General features: G+C 41.7%; 1 protein-coding gene across 1 annotated transcript; it reads right to left on the minus strand.

Annotated features, from left to right (window-relative positions):
• Nucleotides 1-1,280: 1,280 nt before the first annotated feature.
• LOC149285500 (proton-coupled zinc antiporter SLC30A5) lies at nt 1,281-16,953 on the minus strand. The gene is made up of 16 exons (XM_089495242.1): nt 16,883-16,953; nt 16,492-16,614; nt 15,589-15,655; nt 15,414-15,499; nt 14,716-14,803; nt 14,384-14,471; nt 14,027-14,103; nt 12,959-13,129; nt 12,185-12,473; nt 11,621-11,829; nt 10,988-11,145; nt 10,285-10,414; nt 8,694-8,925; nt 7,542-7,768; nt 1,605-1,733; nt 1,281-1,451 (listed from the first exon to the last, which is right to left on the minus strand). The coding sequence occupies exons 1-16, from the start codon at nt 16,951-16,953 to the stop codon at nt 1,281-1,283; spliced, it is 2,316 nt and encodes a 771-aa protein (XP_089351368.1).
• Between the last annotated feature and the right edge of the window lie 3,838 nt (nt 16,954-20,791).

Here is a 20,791-nt window from a genome sequence, read left to right on the forward strand (position 1 = left end):
AGACTGGCACTGGGTGAGTAATTTACAGAAGTAATACGGCTCAGTTTGGCTTCACTGATCGCACAAAAGAAAAAAATTACTTTCATGTCCTGCAGCTGTCGGTCTGTGCTCATCAAAGAACAAAGTACTTGTTGGATCGGAGTAGTGTGTACACGAGGCACACCACAGGAAGGAGGAGAGAGGAGGAGGAGAGAGGAGGGGGGGAAGCGACAGGTCGGGAGCAAGCATTGCCCAACTCTACCGAGCATACGGCACAAAACATTTTTTTTTAAATTTCTTCTGGGCTCTAGCCAGGGACATCTCTAGATGCTGCTTTACAAAATAAGCACACACAGCATAGATGATCCCACTCCAATTTCTGTGAGGTTGAAATAATGACATTGGAAACGTTGTCTGTACCAGCCCCAAAGCCAAGTCATTGTCTTTTCAGGTAGATGCAAACTTCTTGCAATCTGTCCTCCGGAGGTGAAAACATAGTGGTCCTCATTTTGCAAGCTGTGGGCTTTGGGGCATGAATAATTTACAAACTCAGGAAAAGCTGAGCTAGCCCCGCGCAATTCACTGCTATATTAGTGAAATTTCACGTCGCCTCATTGCATTAACTATTCAGGGCTGAGCCGGGCTATTGTGAAGGTTACACTTACTAGGATCGGCTAACAAGAATACAGCGGCTAATCTCAGTCATCTATTAGAGTTTTAGTGGAAAAACCACAGAATCCTCTCGATTAAAGAAACGCTACTCTCCACAAATGCACAGAAACGTAATTTTGTTATCAGATCCTGAGAAACCAGCATGTCATAAAACAACAAGTTAGACAATAGCCAGTTGGGTGATTAAACCACAAACCCTTCCCCAAAGGCACACAGGAAAAAGTATTTTATAAAAGTAAAAACCCCTTAAAACAATGCAATTTATTTAAAATATTTTTTCAACTGTTTTTTTTTCCTCTTTTCTGTTGAAAAACAGGTCCCTTGGCTGTTATAATCATACAAAACAGTTCAGGAATTGATAAAGGTGCCGTTTTACAGATTATCCATACCTAGAATTAACATGATTATACAACATCTGCTTCGGATACAGGCCCCCCATTACATAAGAAATGAGCGAAGAATAGATTGAGTTTTATAATCGAATTATAAGAACATTCTGATCCAGTCTTGACAGACGAAACATGTTTTATAAAATCCAGGTTTAGAACATATATCATTTCTATACATTTATATCCAAGTCTTTTTTGCCCCTTGACAGCAAAGAATACTGAGGAAATGCTAGTCTTCATTCACATGATGTAGGTCCCATCCTTATAATATTTGGAGGAGTCCATCTGCATTGTCATGTCTAGGACATCCTGAAAGCCTGTACTTAGACCAGACATATGCTGAAAATAAGCTTCTTTCTCCACTTGGACAGTGAGGTTACTGACGCCCGCATCCTTAAGTACCGATGTCACCTAATAATAATAAAGAAAAAAGTAATCAACATTAAAGACTCCACAAGTTCTAGAAATTTGGCACAGTAAATAAACCTCTTAAATTCTCTTATGGCAAAGCTTATTGAACCGGGAAATAAAGTCGCAGCAAAAAACTGCCGGATACTACCGTACCTGCTGTATAATCCTTTGTTCCACTACCTCTGACATCACCTGCATATGTATTGTTCCTGCAACAACAGAGGCAGAATGGCGCCAAAAATGTGGATCCCGGTAGGAAATCACGCCATCGATATTAGAAATCTGGAAGTCAAAATACACATTTCAATAAACGGCCTTTTGTTCAGGGTGCTGTCACTATAGTCTCACATTAGAATGACTTGTTTTTCATATCTCATAAAAGCAACTTTTCATGCTTGGTGGAGAAGTAGCATGAATGATTGGGAATTCATTCAGAGACCGTGGATTCTGGGGTGTCCAACGCAGTCCCCAAGTCTGAAAACCTGGCAGAAAATGTGGGAATCCTGTAATCAATTAACCTGTGTGTTGTCCTTAAAACCTGCAGTGTCAGCAGGCTCAGAGGGCTGGGTTTCACAGTAAGTGAGCCAAGGGAGAAAATGGAAATTTTTTTTACTCACCGTAAATTCCTTTTTCCTTAATACAGTGGCAGTACGACTGGGGTAGTGTTCTGTCCTGTGGACAAGATGCTTAAAAGAATAGAAAGGGTTAAGTCACGGATGACTCCTCCTACTTACCCATAAAACCCGGCTTCCCCTGAACACCACCAGTAAGTAACAAGAACACAAAACTGCTTGCAGAAATAATTTATTAGAAACAAAGGGAGGGAAATCCGTACTGCCACTGTATTAAGGAAAAAGGAATTTACGGTGAGTAAAAAAATTTCCATTTTTCCTGCCATAGAGTGGCAGTACGACTGGGATGTAACAAGATCCCGTAAAAAAGGGGAGGGACAAAAATTCCTTAGGAAACAACAGCTTGGAGCACCTTACGCCCAAAATCCGCTGCCGAGGATGAGAAGGCGTCTAGCCGGTAGTGACGATCGAATATATTGAAAGACGACCACGTAGCTGCTCTGCAAATATCCTCTGGTGAAGCGGAAGCCTTCTCAGCCCAAGAAGCAGACATGGCCCTGGTTGAGTGGGCCGTGATCGAAAATAACAAAAGGTAGGTCAGAGACATGGTAGCCCATATGAATCATTTCTGTGATCCATCTTGACAAGGTAGACTTAATGGCAGCCTTACCTGCCGAACGACCAGACCAAGAAACGAAAAGCTGGTCGGTGGAACGGATGGAGGAAGTCCTAGCAATATACAACTCCAGGGCTCTCTTAACATCCAACATGTGCCACTTAGCTTCATCTGGAGAGGAAGGAGATGGAAAAAATGATGGAAGCACCAAGGGCTGATTAATAGTGGACTTTGACAAAACCTTCGAAGAAAGGAGGGCTGCAGGTGCAGAACAACCTTATCCTGATGGAAGGTGGTAAACTAGTCCGAGGAGGAGAGGGCTTGGATTTCACCTACACGTTTGGCGGATGTAATCGCCACTAAGAACACAGTCTTTAACGAGAGGAATTTAAACGACACTTCTTCCAGAGGTTCAAACGGAGCAGAGCATAGAGCGTTAAGAACTACGGTAAGATCCCAGGACGGGAAGTGAGTTTTTCTCGGAGGACGTTGAATAGTAATGGCCTTAAAAAACCGTCTAACCAGTACATGAGAAGCCAGGTCTTCAAGAAAAAAAAATGACTTAGAGCCATAGAAAAACCATCTTTTAAAAACATCAAAATGGAGCTGATGGAAGGAGGAAAAACCGGAACATCGGGACACCAGACACCAGAGCAGGAACTTCTTCCAGACCCGAAAATAAATTCTTGAAGTAGAGCCCCTGACCGATCACGAAGAAACATCCTTGCAGTAGCCATGCCGTCCACTTGAACATCTGGAGATGATCTGGAGGAAGACTGCCGCCGTCCAACAATTGATCTGATGGAGGTAGTTCCCAATACATTAGACTCAGTTGACTGAGGAGGGAGAACCAACTGCGGTTCGGCCCGTATGGGATAACGGCTAATACCCGAGCCCTGTCCGAACGAATCTTCTGGAGGACACGGGGAATTAATGCGACAGGCGGAAACACGTATCCCAGATGGAAGTTCCACCTGACGGACAGACCGTCCAGGAAGTCGGGCGAAACCTGCCTGTTGATTAAGGCAAACATAGGTACCTTCCTGTTTCGCCTTGAGGCCATCAAATCTAAATCCGGAAGGCCAAATCTTGACACCAGGGAGGTTCTTTCGATCAAGGACCACTCTGCTTGAGACTATCTTAGCCTGCAATACCATTGTCGCAGCCTCTTATGTGGGTAGCCGATAAGTCTTCCAGAAGAAGCTGGGCCCAACTCATTATGGTCCAACAAAGAACTTGCAGGCTCCTCACTCGTGTACCCCCTTGTTTGTTTACATACGCGACTGTTGTAGCGTTGTCTGACTGAATCTTCACGGAACGACCTTCCAATTGGGGCCTGAAGGCCTGACTAGTGCTTTTAGTTCCCGGTAGTTGGACGAACGAAGCGAATCTTCCGGAGACCAGATGCCTTGCCTGAAGCGATAACTTAAATGGGCGCCCCAACCGATACCGGAAGCATCCGTGGTAAGAGTCATCCAATTGCGAGGAGGAAAAGAAAGGCCTTCTGAAAGATGAGAAGAGGTCCTCCACCAGGACAGATGGGATAAGACCTGACTTGAGATAGTTATGTCCCGGTCTAGGTCGTCCTCTCGCCTGGACCAACCCCGAAGAATATCCCACTGAAGGGGACGAAGTTGAGATCTTGCCCACCTGACTGCTGGGATGGAGGATGTCAGTAGACCCAAGACGTTCATGGCCTTCCTGATAGAGCAAGTCGGACGTAATTGAAGCGATCTGACCTTTTTCATGATATTCCTGATCTTTTCGGAAGGTAGAAATATATGTTGGGAAATCGAATCCACCTCTAGGCCTAAGAATTGGATCCCGGTGGAAGGTATGAGGTTGGATTTGCTGTGGTTGATAATCCAGCCGTGCGCTTCCAGCAATCTCATTGTTGTGACTAGATCCGCCCGGAGCTCCCATGAAGATTCGGCCTTGATGAGCCAGTCGTCCAGGTAAGGAACGATGGAAAACCCTTTTCCTCTTAGAGAAGCCATCAAGGGACACAAAATCTTTGTGAAGATTCTTGGGGCCGACGACAGACCGAACGGAAGGGCCTTGAACTGGAAATGATGAATTTTTCCTTTATACGGATTGCAAACCTGATAAACTTTCTGGAAATCTCCGCAATTGGGACGTGAAGGTAAGCGTCCTTCAGGTCCAAAGTTGCCATGACGTCTCCCTTCTGAAGAAGGTGGGTGACTGAAGAAATGATCTCCATACGAAAGTGGCGATACTGGATGCAGCTGTTGACTCTTCGATCCAAACCGGGTCGAAAGGATCCATCCGGCTTTGGGACTAGAAACAGTCTGGAATAGACTCCTTGGAAGCTTTGAGAAATCGGAACTCTCTCTATAACCCCTTTTGATAGGAGAGAGAGGCTCACCGAATGTAGAACTAAATTTTTCACAGAGTAAGGATATGAAGAGATCAGGAACTGACTTCTGGGAAGGGAGAAGAAACCGATCCTGTACCCCTCTGAAACGATTTTCCATATCCAACTGTTGTGTGTAGTCTGTTCCCAAATATGCTTGAACTGCTGCAGCCTTCCTCTCACTTTGTCAGAACTTTCTTTTCTCTTGTTTTTTTTGGGGCGGTCCTCGAACTTACCGTCTCCATAGAAATTCCAAAAATTCTGCGATTTGGAAGACGTCTGGAAAGGCCTGGTTGTCTTGTACGGATATCTCCTGTTCCATCTAGGACGTCTATCCTGAGGAAGAGCCCTCTTGGTCTCCGACATTTGTTTAATCAAATCTTCCAATGGTGCTCCGAACAATTTACTCCCCTTAAAAGGTAAGTCACATAGAGATGCTTTGGAGGCTGAATCCGCCGTCCACGATCTCAACCATAAGGCTCTACAAGCCACAGACGATAACCCCACATTCTTGGTGGATATCTTCACCAACTCTTGAAAGGAATCTGTAAGAAAACTGTTGGATAATCGCAAATCTTTTAGTAGTCTGGAGATTTCGGAATCTTGTTCATCCGGAAAACAGTCCTCCAGGGCCTGCATCCAACAACTCTGTGCTCTAGACACTGCTGTACTGGCCACTGCCGCTCTGCATTGCGCACCTGCTGCCTGAAATATGCGCCGGCAAGAAGTCTACACTCTTCTATCCGTAGAGTCCTTCAGACCTGAGACACCTCCAATGGGAATGGTCGTCTTTTTCGACAGCTGGGCTATGTGGACATCCACCTTGGGAGGTTCATCCCAATGCTCTTCACTTTGAAGCCGGAATAGATGCTTAAAATGCCTGGAGAGAAGCCCTCTTCCCTGGGTATTTCCATTCTCTTGCCATTAGCTGCATCAACTTGGGAAGTATAGGAAAACCCTTGATTTTATCTACCTCTTTGTCTGATAACATGCGAGTCACCTCCTTAGTGAATCTGCAAAGCTCCTGGGGAGGAAAAACCGCTTCGTCCTCAGAACTGAACGAGGTAGAGGAGTCAGAATATTGCAAAATTTCCCCTGATGAGAGATCTGATCTGAAGACCGGGATCTCCGGCGTTTACGGGCAGATTTACCCGGAACCTTCTACTGAGCTTGAGCCGCAGAGACCTGGAACACCTCAAAGGTCTGTGCTAGGTTTTCCTGAAACCATCCCAGGAAGGATTGCAAGCCCTTTTGTTTGTCTTTAGTGAGTTGCTTTGCCGAGCAGGCATTACACATCTTTTTTCTGCTTCCATCCGGCAGAGTAGCAGCACACTCAGAGCAAGCACATGCTTTGATTTAAAAGTGGACTTTCTAGGAATGGGAGCAGATTTCTTGTCTTTATCTCCAGGAGCAACCGGACTAGACATCTGGTTAAAGACAAAATACAAGCGTAAATAAAAAAACAAAAGATATAATTTTTTTTTTTTTATCTATATATCTATATCTATCTTCTGGAGGAAGAGAATATTGAAGGAAAAGTTAAAATAATCTTACCTCCAAATCCTCAGAACCGTGTGGGGGGGCTGGTGACACGGTATCCTGTGCTGAGAAATGCCCATGCAGACAGGAACGAAAAACAACCTTTATAGGTTTGAATTTGGCGCCCTCCAGAAAATCCGATTCGCGCATGCTCAGTAGCGCGATCGGATCTTCAGTGGAAGGCAACGCCACCCGGGCGTGCGTTCCACCTACTGCGCATGCTCCTCTGCCAGACCGCGTTTCGAAGAAAAGGAACTCCGATACAACCCTCCGTAAAGTTCATCGTTACGGAGGGGACCTCGCTCTGCTTACCACCCGGGGAGCAATCGGAGGCTGCAAACCCCCAGGCAACAACCCGTGTGCCTCACCAGCCTTCTGATCTTCGGGGGAAAATTCCCCAGCACAGCATCAAGTCCGTCCCCTGTACGGGACAAGAAGAAAACTGGTGTTGTATAGGGGAAGCCGGGTTTTAGGGGTAAGTAGGAGGAGTCATCCGTGACTTAACCCTTTCTATTCTTTTAAGGAGGAGAGAACACTACCCCAGTCGTACTGCCACTGTATGGCAGGAAAATATTTTCCCAAAATCCCACTCCTGAAATACTCAGTCAAAAATAATTCAATTTTGCTATTTTTTATCTGCATGCCCATATTATTTAGCACTTTTTAAAAGGAACCACATTCTCCCAACAAAACCACCTCCTGTATAATAGTTTATCTGAACATTCCAGTGGGATGACGCAGCAACCATAAGGGTCATCTCTCAGAATAATTACAGCAGTTCTTTCTCAGTGATGCCATTCCTGTAGGATTTGTTTCTACTAAATTCTTCTGGATTATTTGAGTTTATGCTAACAATATTGTTGTGTTAAAGAAATGTAACATTAGAGGGTACTGTCTCCCTGAAATACCCTTTGCCAAAGTAAGTGTGCATACGGGATCTATCTTCCAAACATAAGCCTAGTCAATTTCACCATACAGTTAATTCCAACCTTTTCAAGAGCAATGCTTATCCCTTTCTCGATCTCTGGAGGTATCCTGAGGAGAATCACTTCACACGAATCCTTGAGAAGAGGAATAACGCTGCCAAATATTAGGGTGGCAATGAAAAGCGAACACAGAGGGTCAGCGATCAGCCATCCAAACTGTTTAATCAGTATAGTGGATACAATGACTCCCACACTCCCAAGTGTGTCTGCCAGCACGTGTAAGAAGACACCTACAGCAAAATAAAACATTTTACTGTAATTGACAAAATAAAATGGAAAAAAAAAAAATTTCCATCTACTGTGGCGCTCAATAAGATTACAATTAATTTTGCAGTAGCTCAGAAAACTTGGATATAATTAAAACAGCAGTCACATTCTTGATGCGATAGTTTCTACTATTGTGAGCTTTATTCTCGTGGTGATCATGTCACAAGTGTGCATACGCTCAGGTTTATTTGCATTTCACAGGTAAGGAGTCATGCAGGTGTAATAAGAATCACAAGGTGCCAAATGTTGAGGGGACATCTGAATACATGGTATATGATAAAAGTTGCCATACATTTCATGTCATCCCCTTTTGATAACACTGTTCTGTTACAAGACAGCAAAATATAACATAGGAAAAGGGAGAGGATAGTGGTAAGCGTAGGAGTCCAGTTCTGCAAAGTTCTCTTAAAGAAACTGTTCTAGGTAGTACGGAGCCCTTTTCCCATTTGGGTTGGATCACTAGAATTTATTTGTTCTGTTCATGTCAGGAGGGCCCAATGGAGGTCAGATCTTAGTTTACCCATTTCATGTATGTAGGTGGGCTCACGGGGTTATATTTAAACTATCCTTCTGCTTATTGCACTTTTGCTTTTAACAGAATCATAAGCTATTGTACTTCTTATATGACTGCACAGTCTGTACTGTAAATTAAATAAAAACATTCACAAAAGATAAGAAATGTAAAAATAATTGTTTCATTGACTCCCAATGAATATTGTATCATGGTCAAAAATGATCAGTGCTGCCATATTTTTATTTTTCATAACTATTTGCCAAACTCTTTCCATTACACTCCGAACTGAATGCAAGATTCAGTCCTTAAATAGTGTGATAGGTTTAGGATCCTTATGTATTATCACAGTAAAGCTTAGGTGGAACTGAACTTGCCTCTCATATTGGCATTCATGCCTCCTCCTGAAGACCCATGAGAGTGTCCATGGTTATGGTTGTGCGTGTGTCCATGGTCACTGTGTGAGTGGCCATGGCCATGTCCATGTCCATGATGAGAATGTCCGTGTTCATGAGATGGACAGCCTCCTCGGGAAGCCCCATGAGAGTGGGCATGGCTAAAGGCACAAATTCCAACCAGGTTCACTAGAAGTCCTCCAACTGAAACTGGCTATAAAGAGGAAGGCAAAAGAACAGCTTTATATTGATAGAAGCATTATTCCAGCTACATGTTGAATAAAAAACACAATGTACAGTATATGTATTATTTAAACTGTTAAAACCCAAAGAGGTTGATGGAACACATTTATAGCTGGAATAAGAAGTATTCTCATGTTTATAGCTTAGAGCTGGGGTTGCCAACAGATAGATCTTCAGATACTAGCACCTGTGTGCCTTGGCTGGGTGAGCATCATTAAAATCCACAGTTTCAAAACAGAAGCAGAGCTGACTGCTGGCAACCATTATGCAGACTACAGACTCAAATACTTAACTGCAATCAAATTATCATCCAAGCAGTCACTCACCCCCGTCTCATTCCTAATAGATTGTAAGCTTACAAAGCCTGGACCATATTCTCTGTACCAGTATGTCCTATGCATGTTCATGTTATTGTAAATTGCTACAGAATATGCTTGTACTCCAATATGTCAGAAAATAAACCCACACGTAATCTTCTTTTAACAAAGGGGTTGTTTCTAGGGCTGCAACTAACGATTATTTTAATAATCGATTAGTTGGCCGATAATTTTTTCAATTAATCAATTAAACGGATAAAAAAAAATGCAATTTTTTTAAATTTAAAACAATGTAATAAAACATACAATTTACACTTTCATCTCTTAATTGCAATGGCCTTTCTCTATTCACCTTCTTATTTTACTGACATAATAATAAAAGCTACAAGAACCCAAACACGGTGTTTCTCAAACTAGGTTTTAATACAAAATTAGTAAATATTAATTCATATGTTAACTATTTTTCATATTTAATAAAAACTATGAGAAAAAAGCCTTGTTTATATTCTCTTTTATTTACCAAACTGCCCCCAGTTATGCACATCTGACCCCCAGCTTGCCACTCTGCCCCAATATATGCTCACCTTCACTTACGCTGAGGCTTCTATGAAGCTGCAGTGAAAGTGCCTGTCAGCAACGGAGGTTCACAAAACACCAGGGAGTCGGGAGAGAGGCAGAGGGGTGTATGGAAGTGGAGGGGAGAGACGGAAGTTGTTTGTGCGTATCGCACGGACACCCACCGGCCGACAGTGAGGGGAATCCTGGTACCCTGCAGCGTTGCGGGGGATCTGGATTCTAGTGTTATAATCTGATCTCTGTTTGAGGTCGGATTATATAAAGAGGAGTTTTTCAGAGCATTTGCTCTGAAAAAAACCCCTTTTTATAAATCGATAAAAATCGATTCGACTAATCGATAATGAAAATAGTTGTCAACGATTTTAATTATCGATTAGTTGTTTCAGCCCTAGTTGTTTCTAGAACCATGTATCATAATGTTGGCCTTATGCACTTACTGTTAACATATCTGTATTGATATCTGGAGGGTCAAATATTCTGGCCACAGCTTCAATGAACACAAAAAAAGAGATCACCATCAAAAAAAGTCCATTGATAAATCCAGAAAGAATTTCGACTCGGCCATACCTAGGTAACAAAGAATAATTGAAAAGAGATTAGTTTGCCAAGTTTCAGACTTTATCCTTATAACACCTTCAGTACTCACTTTGCCCAATTCCCTGCACTGAGCATGACTTCTGTTAAGAACAAATATTTAGACCTTGTTCTGCAAAAATACCGAGCTTAGTCCTGCATTATACACAATATAGGGAGATTCGAATAGTTAACCATGCATCAGTAGTAACTCACCAGCCCCGACCCAGGAGAGATAAAAAAAAAGGTTTATTTATTTCCACGGCAGGAGACTCTCTGTCTTGAAACAGGGCTCGATTTAAATGAGCCACAACATTTCTTTTCAGGAAATATATTTCATCATACTGGCGTTGGTAAATGAATGGATTTATCCTCTGCTCCTTTTTAAATTACATAGAAATTATACAGGTATGTTGTCTCTCACTGGTTACATCTAAAGGCATTGTAAAGATTATTTAAAAGATCTCCCTGTATTATTTATCTTGCGTACACAAAAAATGTAACCACAGACTGACAAAACTAAAACAGAAGTGTGCTTCTTGCTAGTAATAAAATAAACGGATTTACCCATAAGAGAATACGCGTGTCGCCTTCCATCGAGTCATTAGTGCAGCAATAAGTCCCATCACCAGCGCTGAACAGTCAAACAACATGTGGAAGCCGTCGGACAATAAACCGAGACTATTTGTCCACACTCCATAGAAAATTTCTACAAACGTGAAGGCCTAAAGAGAGGATGTAATTTTAGAATTATTTCTATAACATTAAAAAATGTCAGGTTTTTTTTTTTAATCAAGGCTTGATTTATCCTATTGCCGAGCGTCCTTTGAAATTGTTACACTGCAGTTAACGCCTAAAGGGTGGAACTGTTTGCTCACTCGAAAGCCTCATTGCCAGTCATCCCTTCAGTTTGCGTTTAAAAAGATTATCTGGGTTGATGGAGCAGTACACGGTATTTTAATACCAAAAATGCACGCATCATCCAACATTGGTCCAGGAAAGCAAATTGTTGAAAGGGCAGCAAAAAAAGTCTTACAGGAATTTTCATGCTACAAAAAACAACTCTAAAATAATAATTCCCAGAAGAAATGTACTATTCATTTCTAGTTTGTACCTGTCTGATAACCCATTTCCACCAACAGCATATCCCACACATTACCCAAATAGACCAATGGAAATAATGAAATACAAAGCACTTACCAGATTTAGGCACAAGAAGTAGAAGATCTGTCTAGAGTCATATTCTGCAAGGATTTGTTTCAGGGAATCCTTAATAAACCTGGGCATAGATGGGGAGGTGCTGTGCAAGGCATCACCCATGAAGTTATACAACGGGGTACCTTCAGGTGAGTAACCCACCAAGGTCCCTTTCTGACCCTTCCTGGAAGATGATGACAGGATGTTTGCAGCTGCAAGAGGGACAGTTTATTTAGAAGCAGATTTATACAACATAGGTCACATATAGCCATACATTTTCCCACTAGCTGAGGCAGTTATTTTATGTCCTAATGAGGTTAGCAGGAATCCAGTGATCTCCTCTACCTTCCCAAAGAGGAAACACCTATTCTTTCCAGCTTGATTGCATATAGACCTATCTTGCAGACTACTGTACCACCGGCACAAACCAGCACTTTGTGTGAGAAACGTAGCAGGTGCATGAACAAACCATTTTAATAATGTTTCTTTCATAGATGTGACACACACACACACAAACATCACGGCTCTCATCTTGTGATCACCTACCCACCTAGATGACATACTCACAAAATATGAAGAAAACTGAGCTCACGACTACGCCTCCCGACAGCACGTGTTCAGTGCTCTGCTGGTGCGCTGGCTTATTCATCGCTCGGAGCTGATCCGTTATTGGATGGGTCCAGAAGTTTCCCAGCAGGAGAGCACTAATGAAAATAAGGAAGGATCCATACCGAGCACGCATAGATGGCTCCATCTTTACTGAGCAGACAGATTCCACGTAGAAATCCAGGATCATGACGAAGAATATAACAGTAATAAAAGGCATTACCAGAGACGACCAGGACTCTACTTTACTCTGAAATAAAGCACATATCACAACATCGAATAGGATTACAAAAGTCAACAAAAACTGCACTGTACATATAACAGCCCGTTCCTAATATCATTGGATGCCAGGGGGTTACTTGCTTTGACAAAGAGCTGGAACCCATTTTTGTGGCATTCAATAAAGACCCCTAGGAATTCATCTCGTTTTAAAAATAAAACAACTTGTCCAGCTATTTTGGGGTAGATTGATTTAAAAAGGAAACATTTTACATTCTATGGTTGTTAATTTCTTCACCAGGTAAAATGAAACAATATACAAGAATTAAACAAATGGAAAAGCATCTCACTTTTAACAGATTGCAGGCACGTGTACCATAAGACAAACTTTACCTTTTAACATGTATATACTATCTTTGTATAAGTACTTCCCCAATATCTCCCCAATATGGCCATTGCTAACTTAATCTATGAATTAAATAGGTTTATAAAGTAAACCACAGATACTTCAATTACCTCAGTAGTCGCAGTAAGAACGATGACCCACGGGCACAGTATTATGACAGAGACAAGGTGAGACAAAGCCTGAAGTCGCTTGGCTCCACCAATATCTAAAGAGAGCTTCCTGGAAGCTGTATGAAAACCAACATTGAAACATAAAGCCGACACAAGCAACAGTACTCCTCCCTGAAACCAACAAGAAAACAGATGATTAATAGATACTACTTTATAACATACAAGTAACATTGTAAATACAAAATAAAAAGTATAAAAAACAAACAAAAAAAAGATCATTAGATCAGACAAGTACAAAGATATAGATATGTAATAAGATAAATACAATTAATTACAATAGGTTCCCCGCCAGAGTGAAACATACACAAGGCAACTGCCTAGGTCCAGTTCAGCTTGGGAGGGGTATTGCAAAAAAAATAAATAAAAAATAAATAAATAAATAAAAAAAAGCAAAGCACATTAATAGCATGTGCTCCACATTTATAAGTGATGTATTCATCATTTATATATATATCACAAGGTTAGTAAAATGTAGGTATAACAGATATGTATGGGCAGGTGTTGCCAACACACCAGAATGTGTGTTGTGTAGGCTACAGTCTGCTAATGGCCCATACAGAACTATGAACTATAGTGTTTATTTAAAGTACATGAAAATGAGTGAAGATGTACTCCGTGGGACTGTTACATACCCGGCTTTCTGTGAATGACTATTTTACGTCAGTGATGAAGAGTTCATGGGGCACATGGCTAAACGTACGAAGCTAATGAAATCCCCTTCTCTCTCATGCTGCTGAGAGATTCAGCGTAAGGCAAGGAACACAATGGGGAGAACTAATCATGGTATATAAATGGTTTAATCAAAGTCTGTCACGTCCGTATTCAATAGCCAATAAAGGCATGGTTGGGAGTTTCATGTTATCCATACTCAGTCAAACTTTTCTATAATATGTATGCCTATGGGTGTCTTGGATGTACAGTGAGCCCCCCTGGAATTAAGCCTTGTTTTGCCCCACTTGAGACATTCTGCTTCCATTCAACTACCGCATGCTTCACAGAGGATCTTACCTTGTGGTCCGCGACTCCCAAGAGTGAGAAGGCTGTGTATAAGAAGTGGGTTAAAGCACTGTCATGATGTCCTTCGGCTGGTGCAAATGGTTAAGGAACAGTACACATGATCTGTTGTAAAAGCACATTTCTTTTCACATAGTAAAATATATCTGAAACCCCCATATAATATTCCATTTTTTTACTTCAGCTACTGATGAGTAAAAAAATGGAATATATACGCTTTCCCAAAAGGTTTAAGAAGATGCACAAAAGTCAATAGAGACTCAATTAAAAATTAAGCGCTTCTGCTATTTACACATTAGTTAACCAGCAATCTTCAACATTCATGCTAGAGAAGAAAAAATTAAAAGATACGGTGTTCAGCAATTTTGGCCATTAGATCATCATTATCAAACAGCAACAGACAGATAACGGCAATGATGAAAAACGCTGCTCCTCGAGTCTGGAGAACAGGCATGAGAAAGATTTAGAGAACAAAACTGTATATCACACATCGCATATAATACAGCATCTACTAAATGGGATTCAATCAGAATAAAAAGTGGATCATTTTGTCCTGTTACATGTACCAGTTTTACACATGCAGATAACAGTGTTATCTGCACTCATAACGATCCATCTATCACAATGCTAGAACTCACATGAAGCCCCCTTTAACATGTATAAACAATAGGAATCTGACATACCTTTGAGGGTCCTCCGCCGGATCCGGTGAAGAGGACAGTAAGCAAAGAAACTATAACAATATCACTATGCTCAAAAAGCAAGCAGGTCCTGAAAACAAAACATGCCAGTAATCAGTGCAGGGACCACCAAGAAGATCTACTGATGTTTCAAACAATGTTATTATTATTATTATTATTATTATCCTTTATTTATATAGCGCCAACAGTTTACGCAGCGCTTAATACAATACATAAATTCAAGGGATATGACAAGACAAGAATTGACAGACTAAGACAAACCGATACATTTGGTGGAGAGAGCCCTGCTCGCAAGCTTACAATGTTGCTTTACTGCTCGCATAACCATGAACAATACTTTCTAACTCAATAAAGGTGGAGCCTAAACTATGTTTTTCTCTCTTTACTTTCTTATCTGTTTTATATGGGGCTACATAGAATAAAGTTACAACTTTTAATCTCTTAGCGAGCCCACCCCAATTACCTAAGACCACTAATGCAGATGGCATAGAAACTTTTTGAAAAACTTACACACACGGAACCCGATGCTATGAAGAGCCTACTATTTACATCTTAGGGGATAGCGAGGACGGAGAAATAAGTCTATCGATATATTTACCCAAGGGCTTTTTAAACAAACTTTTGCTATGATTTAAGAAAACGAAAATAGGTTGACATAAAATAATAATAAGATACTTTACCTTAGAGGCCCACAAAGTGTGAGGCCAAAGAACCAGAGGAGTGAGATAATGCAGCTAACCAGGGCATGTTTTACAATACTGATCCACTGCAAATAAAGCAGATGCACAGTGAGTGATCTTAAGACATTAAGATTTTTAAGACATGCGTATGCATTAATGTGAAAGATCTCCTTACCTGGCGCCTTGTAATGGCCTTTCCAGAGGAAAACGGCTTTTGAAACAAAACCATAAAAAATGCAGACCTGCAGAGATTAAAATATACATATTGCTCAATCCATCACATACAGTTATTGAATGGAGCTCACATAGTCTGTATCCTTAAATATATTCATTTTAACACGAGGTTTATATTAAGATCAATTCTGAGATGCTCCAAAGAGGAATGTCAATTATGCAAAATAAATTCAAAGACCCTTCTCTAGTAAGCTAGTGCCCACTAACACTATAAATGTCAATCGGTTATCCATTAAGGGATAGTTTACAGGGAAGTTACAGCTCCACAACTTCACTATACATTACGAAGAGCCAACCCCCAGTGAGTTTCTGCCACCGGAAGAGCTTGGCTGGCCCTGTATAATGTATATTGTATTCAGTGAAGGCTCTTAAAGTCTCTTAACATATTAAGCTACGCATTTTACAGGGCCAGCTAAGACCCACTGGATGGAAAACTAGGGTGGCCCCTTCAGAATGAATAGCAAAGCGAGTTAAACCACAACTATACAGACAATGCATTTAGTGAATACACCCTTATATTTAACTAAGAAAAGAATGGATGTCACAGATGACATACCCGTTTACGAATTTAGGACAGTACCCAAAATACAAAGAACGTCTCGACACATAAGACTGATTAGAGATCAGAGCGCTCAGAAGGGTTGAAGAGACAAAAAGTTTACTTAGTAAACCGACTGATTTATTCACAGTCTTTTTATTGTTGTTATAATCTCAAAAAAGGTGAAAAGTCTCAACTTTCCCTGACTTTCACCACCTCTCTGGCACTCAAAGGTCCGGATTTCAGACGACAGCAAACGCAATCAATATGAAACACAATTAAACGGCGGCTCTTTAACATACTCACCCGAGTTTTAATATAAAAATGAACTGTACAATGTGAACGACTTTTAGGAGGTCGTACGACTCAAAGATCCCTATAGCTTTTAGGAACTTGGTGAAGCAGAGAAGTAGAATGTATCTCGTCAACCTGCAAGAGAAGAAACATAGTTTGGCTCATACGACATGTCTGATAAATCAACTACATGGGGGGATGAAACCCCAGATCTACCGCTTTTTATACACCTGTGTATAGCTTAACGGGGGGGGGGCTGATTTGGGGGGTCCTTCCCAAATGAGTACATTCAGGAAGTGAATTAGCATTACTGCTGACGGAAGTTCAGTAGAGCGTTAATGCTCCAACCGGGCTGCCAGCCTTCATTACAGTCCGTTCTGATAAACACGTGTATGCTGTGTACCTGGACTCCGGGGCGCCTACAGGCCCCAGCCTGCTGCTACTCATCACATTGCTGCTGTACTTCTCCTCCATGGCTCCCGAACTCCACACCTCTATAACCTCATCTGGTGTTCAGACCCGGTACGTGGCTCCACGGAACGCTATCACAACCCGCAGCTTTTCAGCCTCTCCGCCGGGCCTACGAGAGCCAAGAACGGGTGTGAGCAGCGAGCGGAGCTGAACATTGAGCACACTGACACACAGCTGTTATTTTCCCACTAACCATACTACTGGCACACAGCCTCCAGCACTGCCAACTAGCCGGCCTGCGCTGATGACGGAGCCGGGCGCGTCACTTCTGTCGCTGACGTCATCGGAGTACGGCAAGCGAATGCGGCCAAACTTTCTCTAAACGTTCATCGCCGTTAACTTTTTATTTTCTTTAGTAATATAGTTATATTACAGCACCCGCTCGTGACTCCTGAACGAGAAGCTTTTCCAGCCATGTTACTTTACAGGGAAAATCAGACTAGCATATTTAATGGATTATGTGCCATGGAGGCACTGCTGTAATTTACTAGTAGGCGAATAGCTATTCAAGTGAACTGTATGTGAGTGCAGGTGTCACGCCTCCCAACATTTTAAATGGCCATAGAGGGACACTTTGGTTTTAGGGGTGTGGTTAGATGTGGGGCTGGGGCGGGGCATTACCAAGACTTTGTGACCTCTGGATAGTAATTTATGTGACAGATTGAGGCATTTAAGTAGAAGTACTTTATTTACACAACTTATTTTCCAAACACATGTCTGCTGTTTCTATACACCATACTTTTATGGCTGTAGAACAATAGGATACACTCATACCCAGCAAACATTCTGACATAATAGAAAAGAGGGACCCTGGGGCAGAAGAGAGGAATGCGGGGTTTAGGGCCTAAAGAGGGACACTTGGGAGGTATGATGTATGTATGTATGTATGTGCTGATGAAAGTATTCGGCTAGATTACATCATTTATTGCTAGTGTGTGCTAGAGCTGGACAGTCCTGGAGGGAGGAGGTAGATCTCAGATCCCAGTGTTAAGTGGAAATGCTGGGCTGGTGGCCATGTTGGTCCATTTTCAGCAGGTAGGGGGCAGCCTTTGCACAAATGAAAGTGGCTGACTGCCTGACTTAGCATGTAGAGGGAGATCTATGAAGTTCAGCATCGTTGTTGAAGAGAGTTGATGGCCATGATTGCACTGAGACATGAGTTAAGGCTGGACTATTTTGTACTGTATTGTTTTGTGAACACTCTCAGCCAGTTAAACTGGTTTCCTCTTTCTCATTTCCCACTTCTTTCCTCTCCTTCTGTTCTTGTCAACACTTTTTACTCCTTCCTTCCATCATTCCTCTTTTCTCTCCCTTATCAATCCTTCTCTTTTTTTCACTCTTCTCTCCTTGCCATTTCTCCTTCTTGCTCTAAGTCTCTCCTTTCTTCATTCTTTTCAATTTTCTCTCCTTTGTATTCTCTATCTTTAACTCCCTGTGTCTCTCCTCTCCCTTTTTCTCTTCTCTTTTTTATCTATTTTCTTAGTTTCCTTTTCTCCCCTACCATTTCATATCTTGCCTAGTTTTTCTCCCATTTCCCATCTCCTTTCTCTCTTTTCTTTCAAGATTCTCATTTCTCTCTCTGGAAAAATGAGGCAACCTTAACATGGTCCTGTCTTGCATCCAGGTCACACATAAACTAAAGGTTCATACCATAGTGAACAGTGTCCATATATATATTATCACTAGTTTAACAATTCATTATATAGGGCCAGCCCAGTGTGGTTTGATCTCCATAATGTATGGTGAAGTCAAGAAGCTGAAACAGCAACTTTCCATTTAATGAACAGTCCAAGCACCGCATGTCTAAAAGTTTGAGTTGGCATCTTCATAATGTACACTTAATGCAGCAGCGTGAAATGTTACATTTAATCAACTCACTGTTTAGTGAATAAAACCCACATGTTCAGGTGATGCATAATTTACATACGAGCTATTTATTGTTCCTATGTAGTTATTTGGTTTGTAAAAGGTACACTTTGTGTCAATGTTTAAACTGTGAGATAATGTATTCTCTTTGTTGAATAAATACAAACTGAGAGTCCAGCACAAATTAAAGGCCACAAGCTTTCTTCATGCTGTTACAATAAAATGATTAGAATAAACCCAGATCTGATGTTAATATGAAATGTATTATCAAAGTTTGAATTAGAATCACAGACAATGGTGATTGATACCAAATTGGTATAAAAAGATACAGAATAATTCTTAAGTAATATATGTATGTATATATTATCCTTGAATGTTGCATTGTCAAAGAACAATGCCACCTTTGCCGCCGGATCTGCCCTGGTCTACGATTTCTATGGCCAGGCAGCTACACACAAACCAAAGATCACTATGCACAATGCCAAGTGTCTGCTGGATTGGTGTGAAGCATACTGTCACTGGACTCTTCCAACTCTGTGGCACCAGGTTAGAGAAGGATCTTTCCCGAGCCCTTACCTTAACCCCATTAAACATCTTTCAATTGGAAAACCGATTGTGGTCCAGGCCTTCTCGTGCAACACCCATGCCTGACCTCACAAATGTGGAAAGCCTCTCCATGTTGACCATGGTTTTGGAATTGGGTCCCCAATAAGCTCATATAGGTGTGATGGTCAGAAGTTCACATACTTTTCATTTCATCATATAGTGTATATCAGTGGTGGGATTCAATTTTTTTAGTAACCACTTCCGAGATTTCTTACTAAAAAATAAAAACCTCACACACACTCAGCCAGTCTCTCTCACACACACACACAGACTCAGGCAGTCTCTCTCTCTCACACACACACAGACTCAGGCAGTCTCTCTCTCTCACACACACACAGACTAGGGCAGTCTCTCACACACACACACACACACACAGACTTAGGCAGTTTCTCTCTCACACACACACACAGACTCAGGCAGTCTCTCTCACACACACAGAGACTCAGGCAGTCTCTCACACAGAGACACAGGCAGTCTCTCTCACACAGAGACACAGACAGTCTCTCGTACACTCACACAGGTAGTCTCTCTCACATACACACAGACTCAGGCAGTCTCACACACACACAGAGACTCAGGCATTCTCACACACACACACACACACAGAGAATCAGGCATTCTCACACACACACACACAGACTCAGGCAGTCTCTCACACAAAGACTCAGGCAGTCTCTCTCACACGAACACAGACTCGGGCAGTCTCTCACACATGCACACAGACTCAGGCAGTCTCTCACACACGCACACAGACTCCGGCAGTCTCTCACACACGCACACAGACTCAGGCAGTCTCTCTCTCTCTCACAGACGCACACAGAAACTCAGGCAGTCTCTCTCTCACACATGCACACAGAGACTCAGGCAGTCTCTATCGCACACAGAGACTCAGGCAGTTTCTCTCGCACACAGAGACTCAGGCAGTCTCTCTCACACACAGAGACTCAGGCAGTCTTTCTCGCACACAGAGACTCAGGCACCCTCTCTCGCACACAGAGACTCAGGCAGTCTCTCTCCCACAAAGCGACACAGGCAGTCTCTCTCACACACAGAGACTCGGACAGTCACACATAAATAAGTAAAATCTACTGTACAAAATGCACTTTGAACAATTTCAAGCTGTTTAGCAAATATATATATATATATATATATATATATGAAAAGCAGTTAATCAAAGTGTTCAATAGAAGTCTGGAAAAAGTATGCACTGGTGCTTTTTAGATAATTGATTGTGAATTGTTTATGTGACAAATGCTATTAATAAAACAAAGAGCCACTAAACATTTTTCTAAATCTACTTCTTGAAAACAAGGTGAAAACTGCAAGAAACTATTTGACTCAAATTGGTATATGCAGTTTTCACCTTTTT

This window comes from Sceloporus occidentalis, unplaced genomic scaffold (assembly GCF_023333645.1).
Source record: "Sceloporus occidentalis isolate IW3139 unplaced genomic scaffold, rSceOcc1.0.p SCAF_78, whole genome shotgun sequence".
NCBI lineage: Eukaryota > Metazoa > Chordata > Lepidosauria > Squamata > Phrynosomatidae > Sceloporus > Sceloporus occidentalis.